The sequence below is a fragment of the Trachinotus anak genome, unplaced genomic scaffold, assembly GCF_046630095.1.
Source record: "Trachinotus anak isolate AG129_WGS33_773 ecotype Australia unplaced genomic scaffold, CSIRO_AGI_Tana_v1 ptg000025l, whole genome shotgun sequence".
Taxonomy (NCBI): Eukaryota; Metazoa; Chordata; class Actinopteri; order Carangiformes; family Carangidae; genus Trachinotus; species Trachinotus anak.
The window spans coordinates 20,295,915-20,310,226 of NW_027273876.1; the positions used below are offsets into that span (position 1 = coordinate 20,295,915).

Genomic DNA, 14,312 nt, shown 5'->3' on the forward strand with positions numbered 1-14,312 from the left:
TTCATTCCCACAGCGGAGTCCTCTGTTTTGTTTCTGTATCGGTGGGTGACCTCCATTCCGGATTGACCAATCACATGAATGTAGGTTACGCTCGCACATGCGCAAAAACAGAGTAATTTGTTGATACCCTGCTTTGGTAGTATTCATTTAGTCGTTGCTATTTCAAAGCCAAATTTATCCACAGCGTATGTGTCTTTATTTGCATTGGCAGCACAGGTAAATAGAAAGGTATCTATATGAAGGGCTGATGGAAGACACAAGGGATTTGGTGAGTGAATTTGACTCATTTTAGGGCCGCGAGCCTCCCGATCACAGAGGATTTGCTCAGGCTAGCGCTCCTCCTTTGTTGTTATCCGTTTATCGTAGCTAGCTAGTGGTGCAACCAGCGTTAAATATTAGCGAGCTCTCCGAAAACGGGCCAAATAAAATAACCCCACACTTATTTTTATCTACATACGTGTAGTTGTAAGTGTGCAACGCAAATGAAAAGTGGGGTGTGCTTTTGTAAATAAAAACTGGAAAAACAGGTTTCCGCTAGCTAGCTGTGCTAACGCTAGTTAGCATCAGTGGCTATTTCTAATAAGGCCGCCCCGTATTTTAGCTTATATATTAGTTAGCTTCTCTATTTTGCACATATTAAATTTCGCTATGAATGTGTTTGCAGGCTGGTACATTGTTTTTTTCGTCCAGCATTCTTACTGGCTAAACATTAAATATTAGCGCAGCCAGTTAGGATATCACCTGTGATGCTCAAAGGAGGAAGTAAACAGGCTGTGACAACAGTAAATATTTTCAGCACTGTTCCGGATTGTGAACATCTGATGAACAAGATCTATTGAAACGGCAGTATTTATATTTCAGTTTGACTTTTCTTAACATCTTTTCATAGTAATTTCCCTCCAGCTTCCACAGCCAGATTTCCGGGTCAGATACTACAGCAGATTACCATTTAAAGAGACTGAAAAATATCTAAACATTGAGAATGTGCACTGGTACTAGAATTGTTAAATAAATAATACAATGCGATATTGTAAGAGTATACTAGAATATTCCCAAGCTGAAACAATGAAGTAATTAATGAACTGAAAATTTATTAATTATAATAATTTAAAAAACATAATAATTTTAAAGTCAAAATGATCAGAAAAAGTCACTAGTCCATTGTTCTCAAATGCAACTATATAGCGTGTCGTCTTTCTTTTCTTTTTTTTTACTGAACATCTATGAGCTTTGGCCTTCACTGTCCATGGTCTTCACACACAACAACACATTTAAAGATGCAACATTGAATCCTGGGAACCTGATGATGATGTATTTTCTGATTTTATATAATTGAACAAGTAATTAACTACTTAAGAAAATGATAATAGTAATAATTGTTAAGGAAGATAACTGTCAGTTGCAGCACTAAAAGCATTTAATTAACTCAGATGTCTTTTGCCACTATCTCAATGGTGAAGGCTGAACGCACCCCACGTTCAGAGCGTAAGCGGAGAGACTCGTTCGGGATGTTTGATGGCTACGACAGCTGTAGTGAGGAGTCCACCAGCAGCTCCAGTTCAGAGGACAGTGAGGATGAGGTGGTGCCCTCCATCCCTGCTAGCCTGCCCATCATCAAGAACAATGGCCAAGTTTACACCTACCCCGACGGCAAGGCTGGAATGGGTCAGTGCATGGAAATATGTTTGGATCTTATAGTTTTTGTGGATCTCTGGAATATAATCCTGTGTGTAAGAAAAAAAAAAAAAAAGAATTTGCCAGCAAGTAGTAGTCATGTGCATCTGTTTTGTGGACTCTTCTTCACAGCGACCTGTGAGATGTGTGGGATGGTCGGAGTACGGGATGCTTTTTATTCTAAGACCAAGCGTTTCTGCAGTGTGTCGTGTTCTAGGAGTTATTCCTCAAATTCCAAAAAAGCTAGCATCTTGGCAAGACTCCAGGTAAATGCATTATAAGCCTGCTATAAAACATTTATTTACAATGAATTTAATTATAATATATATATATATATATATATATACAATAATTACACAAATGTTGATTTCTGCTTTCATTTTAAAAGGGCAAGCCACCAACGAAAAAGGCTAAAGTCTTACAGAAACAACCTCTTATGGCAAAATTGGCAGCTTACGCCCAGTACCAAGCAAGTCAACAAAACCAGGCAAAATCAAAAGCTGGTATGTTATCAAAGAGCAGTCATGATGGTTAATGGGCCAACAGTGCAGCTATGATGAGATACACTCCATCTTTACACTGTTCTTGTTTCTGTCAGTGGTCCCTGCAGAGATCTTCGACTGGGGTCGGTATATCTGTAGCAATAACACAGTTGGAGCTCCAGTCAGCTGTTTCAAGCATGTAAGTACAATACTTACAGTTGCTCAAAACTATTTTGTTGCTTTCTTAACTGTGTAACTTCACTGCTTCCTCTGTGCTTCAGGCCCCTATGGGGTTATGCTGGGGGGACATAGAAGAGGGTGTTAGGATTGAAGTGCTCAACTCTGACACCAACCTCTCCACCAAGGTGTACTGGATCGCAGAAATCATTAAGCTAGCAGGTGAGACCATTTCTACAACCAGTCAAAGGACAAATCCACCTTTAAATTTATATCAGGAACTGTTACTTTTCTGTGTTTTTTTTCATTCATGTGCATAACTGAGTGGAATAGCTGATATGGTTGAAATAAGCATCACACTATTAACAAGAGTATTTTTACGATTAAATATAAAATATATTGCAAATATGATCAAACTCATAATACAAAAAATCTCTTTGAGGTTCAATACAGTGATCTGTGTTTCACTGTAAACTCTAAACATTGTCTAAAACAAATCCCATATTCACTCATTCTGTTCTTAGAATCATTAAAGAGTAGATTTAATTGTGATAAGTGGAGGATTGTGGGAAAATGTGTCCACACGGAAGCATGTGAAGTGTATACAGTACTGAAGTCTCGTTTTAGTGGAAGGGTCTTATATTTTTAACATTTGCCATCCTTGTTTTCTGAATGTGAAACTACACAAAAATACAGTAATATGTAGCTTTTGCTTTATTTTCTGCCATTGACAAAAAACACTTCTTTGTTTGTTCTTGACCATTCAAACATATATTATAGTCTTCATCCGCAGACATTATTGCCATGAACTCTAGATATGTAAACTGCACTCTTAAGACTTCAAGTTCACACTGGGTGCACATGTTCATTCTCATGACACCTACAGTTTCATGACTTCATGTGTTGTGAAAGTCTAGAACAAGATGTGAAGTGTTTCCAGTTTCAGGAACTGAAACTCAACCGTGTCTTGTAACGTCCTGCAGGGTTCAAGGCTCTCCTGCGGTATGAGGGTTTTGACAACGACACCAGTAAGGACTTCTGGTGTAATCTCTGTATCCCTGAGGTGCACCCAGTGGGATGGTGCGCATCTAGTGGCAAACCCCTTGTACCTCCGAAAAGTGAGCCTTGTGTCAAACTTTTTCACCGTCTTGTTCTGTTGTTCTTGGATGAGTTTGTGGTAATTGTTGCTGTTATTTTTGTAATTTCTCATTTACAGGCATACAGCATAAATATTCTAACTGGAAAACCTTTCTTGTAAAACGTCTCACTGGAGCTAAAACACTGCCACCTGACTTTAATGCCAAGGTGAGACACACTAATGCCTTTGGACTTCAAACTCTTATCAAAAGCAACAACAGTGACTGGTTTTGTTCCTTTGTTTAATCTACGTATCATTTTTCACCATAGGTACACGAGAACATGCAGTTCCCCTTTAAGAAGCTGATGCGGGTAGAGGTGGTGGATAAGAACTACCTGTGCCGGACACGGGTTGCGCTGGTGGAGCAGGTGATCGGAGGTCGCCTCAGGCTGGTCTATGAGGAGAGCCAGGACGGGTCGGATGACTTCTGGTGCCACATGTTCAGCCCTCTCATCCACAACATAGGCTGGTCGCGAAGCATTGGACACCGCTTCAAACGATCCGGTAAGTGGTGCATTAAAAACCTCACAAGAAAGATTTCAGGTGTTGAATATTAAAATCCAGATGATGAGTATTTGGACAGTTGCACATTTCTTTTGTCCTTCAGGCTCTGAGCTTCAGCACATCTCATTTGTAATGAAATAATGGATCCTACATTAAGTCTCCACTTTAATTTTAGTAGGTTTATATCAGTCTAGAAGTAAATGTGTAGAAGAACAAGTAGTTGTTTTACAGTTTCAAGCTACGTCTTCTGTTTTGCACTTGACCAGACACCATCCAGCTATATACTAAGTGTTGACCTAGTATCGTTAACGCAGTGCTAAATGGTTAGGGGTTCAAAAGTAACTGGACAGATACACATGAAGTAAAAAAAAAATTCAAATTTAATGTTTCCGGTTCTGTATCCTGCTGGGGATGCTCTCCCAGGTCTTCCCTGCAGCCACTCTCAGCTCTTGCTTGAGCTCAGGTGCTTGACTCGGCCAGTCAAGGGTTTCTCTCTTCACCCTGAAAAGCTTGTGTTGCCAGACATGTGTCCTAGACATCCTGCTGAGTGATTAAATGTTGTCCAATGAGTTTTGAAACATCCTGTTGCTTCTGTCAGCAGTGAAATCAGCAGTGAATGATGGTGTACCAGCTGCATTGGCAGTCATAACACAACCACCACCATGTTTGACAGATGAGGTGGTACATTATGGATCAAGAGCTATTCCTTTTTCTTCTCTACCCATCCCTCTTTCCGTCACTTTGATGGTGGCAGATTTTTGTTCCATCTCTTCATAGAACTTTGTTCCAGAACTCTGCTGCTGCATTTTTGTATCTTTTTACAAACTGCAGCCTGGTCTCTCTGTTTTTGAAGCTTACCAGGAGGTTTATCTTTTGCTAAATCCTCTGAGGTTGTGTTTGCAAAGTCTTCTCTTGATCCTTGACAAGATTTTGCTTCACTTGCTGTGCAGTCATAAGGAAGGTTTTTCTTCACTATGCAAATGATTGTCCTGTATGACATTTTCATGTCAGGTCATACACTTTTTTAGAAAGTACTTGACTACTTTATATCTCTGTGATAGAGTTTTGCTTTTTTGGGCTTCATGATTATCTACCTCGTCTGCTTGGTCACCTGCTTACTCCTCATATTGATGGAAATCTCTTTAAAAATCATCAAATAAAAATCGGTGCATAAAATGAGTACAATGCCCCTAAAAATATCACATCTGATGATTTGACTGTACAAAGACTGGACATTAGTGCAGTTTCACAGTCTGCACTGATTATCATTTAAGTGCTGTTACTTGAGGGCACACTGTGTCACAGATAAACAGGGGAAACCAAATGACTACAGTTTTAAATAATCCTGTAGTTCAATTGCAAAATTCAGATATTAAGTTAGATGTGGTCACACAAGTTTATAAAATGCTGCTGTATCTGTTGATGGATGTGACTCCATGCTCTGAGAGAATCAAATTATTATTTTATTTTCTTATTCAGTCTATGTAACCCGAAGCCCAGCTCATCATCATCCTCAGCTCCAACTGTCAGTGGATTTAACCTTCCTTTGAAATCATTTAATGCTCATGGAACTGGTTTTTTATGTGAATATTGCTGAAATATCTCAGGCATGATGATTGATTTTGATCTGTTGATATATTTTGCAGATATTACAAAGAAAACTGAGGGACAAGTTGATGCTCCTGCTCAATTCTTCCAGAAGGTAACACAAAGTGGAACATTTCTATTTTACTACTGTCTCCGTTTCTTTATTAAAGGGTTCTACAGCTGTGGTTTGAACTCAAAGGGAAGTGTTTCATTACCAGTCCCTGCAGACCTGCTGCTTGTTGCTTTTCTTTGTCAGGTACAGGGAAGGCCTCCAGGTATGAGGCAAATAATGGGCATGAAGATCTAAATCTTAAAAGCAACTTTTTATTGTGAAATTTTAATCTGTATTGAGTTCTTTATGTTGAAATTTAAATGCCACTGAATGTATAATGCAGTTAATTTTGTCATCTATCAAATGTTAGTTTTAGTCTCATTTACACAACCTCATCTTGATTATTTTTATTAAAATTTCATTCGACAAAAACTGCACCTTTTAATCTTAGTCAAAGAAAACCATAAACATTTTAATGTAGTTTTAGTTTATACAGAAACATTTGACATTTTATTCTTTTTAGTTGACAACATTTAGTGAGCACTTAAGTCGGGATCATATATGAACATTTTAGTCAAACTTCAGCAAACTGAAGTTTGACTAAAGTTTGTCTGTGTAATGTTCATGGGCATAGAGGAAAATTATATGGATTGTTTACATAGTGAAATATCCCTGTTTAATTTTCAACATTAAGTATTCAGTAGTGATTAAATGTCACAGTTTTCAGTAGCTTTTAAGATTCAGATCTTTACAGCTGTTATTTGCCTCCATAGGATGAGCTTTTAGATGTCATGTTGAGTGACAACTGACACATGTATATGACTTTTTCCAATGGATATCAAATCTGCCCAACCTGGCTTTAAAAATAAGATTTTTTTTTTCTGTCTGGATGTGCATATCAGGTGAAAGATGTGGACCAGAGTGGGGACTGGTTCAGAGACGGGATGAAGTTAGAAGCCATTGACCCCCTCAACCTCTCAGCTATATGTGTAGCCACTGTAAGAAAGGTCAGTGTGTGTCTTCACTTCACATCAATGTCAGGAAAAAAACTTAGAAGGATTAGTTGGTTTTATTTTTTTAAAAATTCACTCAGCTGCTCCAGACTAACCTCAGACACTCTCTGCTGCTCAGGTGTTGGCAGATGGGTACCTCATGATCGGGATTGACGGTTCAGAGGCAGTGGACGGATCAGACTGGTTCTGCTACCACGGCACCTCCCCCTCCATCTTTCCTGTCGGATTCTGTGAAATCAACAACATTGAACTCACGCCCCCCAGAGGTACAACACTCATATCTTTGTTTATTTGAGTCCTTCACAAATGTAAATGGGATACCATTTCCAGGCAATGGTTTGTTAATGTTCTGGTCTCAATGCTGATTTTCTTTCTCAGGGTACACAAAACTACCATTTAAATGGTTCGACTACCTCAGAGAAACAGGATCAATAGCTGCTCCTGTCAAGCTATTTAACAAGGTAGGCTTCGTTATGGTTTCTCCACTGTATTTGTGATGACAATAAAACAGGATTCAGGATTTATGTTTATTCTCTTTGTATATAATGAGTGAGATTCTTTTTCCCCCCTCACATCTTCAGGAGGTTCCCAATCACGGTTTCCGACAAGGTATGAAGCTGGAGGCTGTTGACCTGATGGAGCCGCGGCTGGTGTGTGTTGCCACGGTGACGAGGATTGTGCACCGGCTACTGAGGATCCACTTTGACGGCTGGGAGGACGAATACGACCAGTGGGTGGACTGCGAGTCACCTGACCTCTACCCTGTGGGCTGGTGTCAGCTGACAGGTTACCAGCTCCAGCCCCCTGCTTCACAGAGTAAGAACATACTCCATCTCAACTCCATAACCACTGAGGCCTTATGTTTAACTGTCTGACCCTCATCCATGATGTCTGAAAATGTCTCAGATGTATTTGCCTGGTCAGTACAGTTCGGTTTGGATGGTGTGAAAGCTGTCAGTCAAACCCTGGTGTGGACTAAACAAACTAAAAAATAAGGAAGGGCAAACCAGTCATTTCAATTTGCCAGATGCACATTTAATGAAGATGTCACACCTTCTGTATTAGATCAGACTTGGCAGATAGCTGATATTAAAGGACACAGATTGGGATCAGAGCCAGAAAAACTAATCCAGGATATATGTCGTTAGAACTGTGGTGAGTTGTGCCCGTTTACAACTCTGTACTTTGGCAAATCATTAAAGCCATTAAAAGGGTTGTAACAGTAATCCCAAAGTAATCTTGCCATGATATTGCGGTACAGGCTTTTTGACTCTACTTGTTAGTCATTACCCACATCATGTAGTTTAGTTTCCTTGTAATGACACTGCTTCTAATCAGTTATTTCTTTATGATCCCTTTGTGATATCAAGGGACATAAATATTCACATAACAACCATTAAATGATCATTGAATGATCTGTTTTCTGTTAGCAGAATTTGATTCCCCACAGGGGACATAGGATGACAGTTGTCAAAACTGTCTAATCTATGAGTTAAGTCAGTCTTTCTCCAGGTCCACATTTCATCATGATGACACACACACACACACACACACACACACACAGACGAACACTCTGCCGCAACAATACCAGCCTCGCACTGTTACTGACTGGTGACTGGTATTAAATATGGTTTGTAGCCGGTTAAAAACTAACACACTTCTTGTTTTTGTGTTCACGTATTCTTGTGTATTGCATACTGCATCTTTATCACTTAATGACACACTTATATAATGACACTTACCAAAGTTTTGACTGGTACTGTACTTCATCAGTTACATTTATTCATCATACATTGTCTATTTAATTTTTTCTTAAATCAATAATGTTTTTTTTCCTCCTCCCAGCTAATTAATTATGAATAGGGACCCATCATTTCATCTTTTTTCAGTCTGATACCTCAGCTGAGGATATCTGCTGATATTGTGTGAAATCTGACAGTTTATTCAAAATTTTACAGTACAACATTAAACTAATTAAGTGGATAATTACTTTTCTATAATCTTCACAAGGCTTCATGAGGATTGCTGTGGCACTAAAAAATGAGAGATGTGGCCATCATTCATTCATTCATAAAGTATAACTGATGAGAGAAACACAAAATTTTGTAATGACACTGACAGAGAAACTATTTATTTTGGACTGGTCATGTCATTGTCGAATCTGAGCTGCTTTATAAGGACAGTATCAGTGCAAATATCTTGTGTTAGTTTTTATACAATCCATATGCTATATTTATGATGACTATTTGTTTTCTTTGTTAGTACCTCACTTTTAAACTTCACTATACCTCTCTGTCCACAAGTGTCCAATAATGTCTGATGTCTTACGGTTGTCTCTCAGGTAGCAGAGACATGCCTCAGTCTGTGCCCAAGCAGAAGAAAAAGGCCCAGCAGTACAAAGGCCAAAAGAAAAGTGAGTAATACTTCCTGCCCTGTTGATAACTTTCTCTCCACTCCTTCCTTCGTCTTCTCCTTTTCCTGTTACTCTTACTGTCACTGGCTGCACTTGTGGTGGTTACTCTGCTGCTCTGTTGCTGGTCACCTGTTCGGTGTCAGGAATTTTCATTGGACCTCATGTGTCACATTGCAGGATGCTTGAAAAGATAAAAGCAGTGCCTGTCTTTTAAGTGGGATAGTTTTTTAGACACTTGGACTAAGTAGTGGTTGAGATTTTGTTTTATTGTTTCAGATGCTTCAGGTATTTGAGAACAAAAGGCCTGGTGTTGCACCCCTGTTTAGGTCCAGCGTTTCAGATCACAAAAGCAGATGCTAAGTCTAAATTGTACAACACTTTTGAGGCAGTTTTATATTGAAGTCTATGGCCACCAATATTCAAGTGAAATTCTATAATTACATTAATTTTACATTTGTATGCACATGATGCATGACAAAATATAAACAAAAATTGTAACAATCCATTTTGCATGTTTAAAGTTTGAATCTACATAATTAAAACTGCACCCCTGAGCACAGCATTTCTATAATGATAATAACTCTGCGTGTGAAATGGACATTTATTTTTCTGAATGACAGTGTGCAACCTAAACCTAAAATTAATATTTATAATTTGAATGTGCTGTGTGTCAATTTTTGCTAATATCTAATGGTCAATTTCATAACTGATATTTTAAAAACTGGACTTTTACTTTTGAATATTATTTATGTATGTGATTTAGCTTGCCTCTTAAAAAAAAAAAAGCCTTTGTGCATAGAAGGATTAGTCACCCATTATGAAATAATGATGAAAAGGCCACGTGGGAGATAATTCAGTTCAGTTTACACAATTTGAAAATGAAAAGTCAGTTTTCAATTTTGTTTTTATTATGGTAGTGTAACACTGTAAAACATATGCTGGAAATTAATTGTTGAGGGGTTTTTTTAAAATGAATTTTATACATAAAAATTACAATTACATTTTTCTCTCTTTTTTTTTTTTTTAAACAGAAAACAACAGCAAAATAGAGCTTAGCACAACATTGGTCTACACAATCAGTATTAATAATAACACTGGTTAAAAATATATATAGTGATAGAAAAAATAAATAAGTAAGTAATATTGATAATAATGAAAACACATTGATACAGCACAATTCAATATTATAAACAGGGTACAACAAGTGGGGTCCATAATTAGTCAAGGATAAGACTTTAAAGTGTTGCGGCCACTGTAGAGGCAAAATATGGGGTCCATATCTTCATAAACATGTGAAACAATACGAGTTTTAATTTTGTCATACATCATTTTCATTCAAATGAAAATGTAATTTTATTAAATGATTTATTTTAAATATCGGCAACCACAGTCTTCCATACGACTGCCACAGTTTCTGTAGCTCTGCTCTTGGTAGCTAACGGGGCATCTGCTTACCTGGGTCTAGCAGTCTGAGTACAGCTTACCAGGGGCTTATTCAGATGGGCATATTGAGTATCAGCAGAAAATTTCAACTTAAGCTCTAACCTTTTTGACTTTCTCCTTCCTAACACATAATCTGATCATTGAGACCACGCTCCAGATGAATTGAACCCCTCTGTGTGTAATAAGCCCCTGGTAGCTTACCTGAGTCTGACTTGGTGTTTAGAGAGGAAGATTCCGGTTGGTCGACGGCCCTTCAGTCAGGCAGGCAGGAGGAGGAGCAGCTTCTCGGGGGACGAAGAGCAGAGTCCGCCCCCTTACCCTGCCCAGGGGCCCGCACGGCCCCGGCCCCGAACCCACCTCCATCAAACCCACAAATCAGGTAACGTTCCACTACAAGATCGTAACCAGCACAACACTGGGCCCTCTGAGGCTTGACGGCGTTTTAACAGGAGACAGTCCTCTGACAGGCTTCGCTGTGCAGCTGGATGCTGCCGATGCTGCATGTTCTACTGTCAACTCAACCTTTGTTTATATATGTTCATTGTCATTGTTCTCACATGAATTTTTCCTCCTGTCAGTAAAGTTCTGGAGTGAAACTGCTCGTTTAATTTCCTTCATTTAATTTGCAGGAGTTCATTTTTTCATTACTAGTGTTTTGTCTTCACTATGAAGCAATCACCTATGAAGCAATGAGGCATGTTTGTTTCATCATGACATGTTTTTTGAAGGTTGTCCTCCTGATGCTTGTCATGCATGTGGAGTTAACATTAACACCTGGAACAAAGACAAGGGCTCCGTCTGTATTTCACTCAAAGTGCATGAACACAAGTGGCTCATCTGTGCTGCTGCTCTCTCTCTTATCTGTCTCTGTCCCATCTGTAGAGTCTCTCCTGCGAATGAAGGAGGAGCCAGCAGAGGTGGACGAGTTTACCTTCTCACAGGGCACCTCCGACCAGGAAAGCAACGGCTCAGGCAGCTACTACATCAAACAGGAGCCCTGAGATCACATGGTCAGGAAAGAGCAGGACAAACCGGGACTGGACACATCTCTGGAAAACCTCAGCAAGGATCAGGAATGTGGAGAGTCATAACTAGCCTCGAATCACACTCGTAGACCAACACCATGGGCCTTCTATGGAGTCAGTACAGGAGATGGTGATGAAGAGGAGAAGGGGGGCGATTTCATGCTTCTGAAACTCCTGAAAGGAACCTTCCTCTGGACAGTCTTCTAACCTTGTAGCTGTGTGTGCATGTAATCACCCATGCAACCTGAGAAAAAGGTTGGAAAGCACCTGGGTCACAGATATTTGGGCATTTTCTTTCGTACCATCCTTGGGTGACGCAACATCGGCTTTCTCTCCTCTCCTGTCTGAAACATCCAACCAGACCAGATATATTTGGATGGATTAAAAAAAAACAACCCTTTTCCACAGAAATGGGGGGGGTCAACAAAAGCCCGTCCTGCCTTTGCCACAATCTGGGCCACGCACAGAGACCTGCAGAAACTGTGAGAACCATTTATTGAGCCAGGTCTTTTACACACACACACACACACACACACACACACGTCAAGAGTCACCCACTGAACGGCCTGAGGAGATGAGAGAGGCTGGCAGAAAGAGGAGCAGAGTTGTGTATATTTTGATTATTTTCATATTGCCAGGTGGACTTTTACTTTGTTGAAAGTACTTGAAGTTTTTCTCTTTTATTTTCCTTTTTTTTTTGTAATAATGATCGTTTTTGTCTTTATGTACTTATTTTGCATTTACATTTTCAGTGGCTGTGTGGGAAACGTAATGTGCATTGTTTTACAGAGGTGATTATATTTATATAGTATGTGAAGACCTATTCAAATAGAATTAACAGATTATAGATAAAGGATTGTGATTGAAGAGAGATCCTAGTACTATGCTGCTCAGCATTACAGGTATTGTGCTCCCCTCAATATTGGCAAGAAGATTTCCACAGCTGCATTAATTTCTGATTCAAACATTACAGAACCTAAATCTGATTAATAATCAATAATATCAGCCTGCAGGTTTCATCAAAGTCACCAAATGATATATAGGCAATGTAAAACAACAACTGGGGATGCAACTACAATATTGGCATTATAATTTTTTTTTTTTGTTGATTAATCCTTTGGAAAACCAGAGGTCCAGCCTTATACTTACATTTGAGAAACTGGAAACTGTGACAATTATGGCATTTTGAAAGTATTAATAAGTTATTGAAATTTTTGTTGATTACTTTTCTAGATAATCTTATTATATCTAGATCTACAATTCAAATAAAAGCTGCACCTTTAACATTTAGGAGTAATTTATGAAATTAATTTTTTTTTTTTTTCCTTTTTCTTTCAGTTTTGCTTATTACGTTGATTGGATGGAAAATTTAAATGTGCTTTAAATAAATTTAATTTACGGTAAATTTAATGTTACCGCTTTAGAGAATAATATATGTTATGCAGTTGTTTAAGGCACTCATCCTTCGTTTTTTATTAGGTTTTACGTACAGAAATCCTCTTGCACATTCCATTGGGCTTTCATTAAAAATGTCCAGTCTGTAGATGTTGATATATTTTAGCTACATAAAGTGGGTGTTGTGGGGAAAATCTGTCGTTTATTATAACCAGTTTTATATCCACACCTTGAGCTATATCATCCCCTCATATCTGTGACCTTTACACTTTTCCTTCTCGGTCAGCTTGTAAATGTCGGCAGCTTTGGTAGCTTAATGTGGAGTTTTAGGGACCTATCACAGTAACAGAAATCCCTCAGTGCCACTAACTGTGTATTAGTAACTGCTTTTTTAGCAGTGCTAATGAGCCTCGATTCTCGCTGTATTTAAAAGAAATGTGTTATTTGTCATTTTGGATATTTAGAGGTCTTTGTGCTGTAATGTTGAACAGAAATGATGGAGCTGTGGAGATGAAAAGCTTTTTCCACTTTAAAAAGAATCACCTCAGTTTTAAAGAATACTAACAACTTTGCATAGTTGGACTGTATATGAGCAGCAGGGTATGTTGTATAAAAGAGAAACCTTACTGGTATGATAGGGTTATTCCCACTGTCCAACCCTACAAGATGTACTTTGACTTTTACAGTTTGGATGTAGCCTGGCAGGGAGGAACCTCAGTCTTATCTGAGGCAGACAACACAACTGACCAATGTGTAAGCCCAACCATACAGCACATTAAAATGCTGTGCATGCTGGGTGGATGTATCCCTCTCTTACTGTCAAAGGTTGCACTACAGCAGTGATTTATGTTGCAGATAAAGGTGTTTCTGTTGTGTTTTGGACCATGTCTGTGGACATCAAACACTCAGAGTTCTACCTGGAACTCCTCATTTATATGGAGTCTTGGGTATGCCACCAAAATAATTATAAACTTATTCAGTGTTAAATTGTAATCAATTAATAAATTGCTAAATTTTACAAAAACAATTAGTTTATTTAAATAAAAAATATATATATTCTGTGTATAAATTGTGAGGTAATAATTGAGTATTAGAATTTGGCCAATAAGAGTTCCTATTTAGTCTGTGTAGGTCTGTCTGGCAAAAAAATGGCAGAGTCCTCCCAACACTTTGCCTAGTGTAACAACTAGAATAACAAAAAGTAAAATTGAAAATCCTTCCAAAAAAAATATTTTGTGATTCAATTTTAAAATGTAATAACTGAAACATAAAATATGATTATTTATTGGCATATTTAATTATATATATTTTGGCAACATTTAAATGTAATTGAAGTAATCCATGTATAGCTTTTCAAAATTTATTAATTAAATATGATTAAACACTGTGGCACGCTCTAGACTCCATAC

The 14,312-nt window shown here is 38.4% G+C and overlaps 1 protein-coding gene across 2 annotated transcripts; it reads left to right on the forward strand.

The window, feature by feature from the left end:
- The first annotated feature begins 101 nt into the window (after window positions 1-101).
- On the forward strand, window positions 102-12,879 carry mbtd1 (mbt domain containing 1). Of its 2 annotated transcripts, XM_071462501.1 has the most exons (17): window positions 102-268; window positions 1,461-1,665; window positions 1,807-1,940; window positions 2,063-2,177; window positions 2,273-2,355; window positions 2,438-2,555; window positions 3,317-3,451; window positions 3,550-3,638; window positions 3,741-3,975; window positions 5,622-5,677; window positions 6,517-6,621; window positions 6,746-6,893; window positions 7,006-7,088; window positions 7,209-7,443; window positions 8,969-9,040; window positions 10,707-10,862; window positions 11,366-12,879. In XM_071462501.1, the coding sequence occupies exons 1-17, from the start codon at window positions 248-250 to the stop codon at window positions 11,482-11,484; spliced, it is 2,109 nt and encodes a 702-aa protein (XP_071318602.1). In that variant the 5' UTR covers window positions 102-247; the 3' UTR covers window positions 11,485-12,879. The 2 variants fall into 2 exon arrangements, with proteins under 2 accessions (XP_071318602.1, XP_071318603.1); XM_071462502.1 differs by lacking the exon at window positions 10,707-10,862.
- The last annotated feature ends 1,433 nt before the right edge of the window (window positions 12,880-14,312 follow it).

What these genes read in the sequence shown, in the direction of transcription:
- mbtd1 (XM_071462501.1), top strand. Translation starts at nt 248, where the DNA reads ATGGAAGACACAAGGGATTTG. An exon ending in TGAACTCACGCCCCCCAGAG is followed by an intron (nt 6,894 to 7,005) that starts GTACAACACTCA and finishes TTTCTTTCTCAG; the next exon opens with GGTACACAAAACTACCATTT. An exon ending in CCATCAAACCCACAAATCAG is followed by an intron (nt 10,863 to 11,365) that starts GTAACGTTCCAC and finishes TCCCATCTGTAG; the next exon opens with AGTCTCTCCTGCGAATGAAG.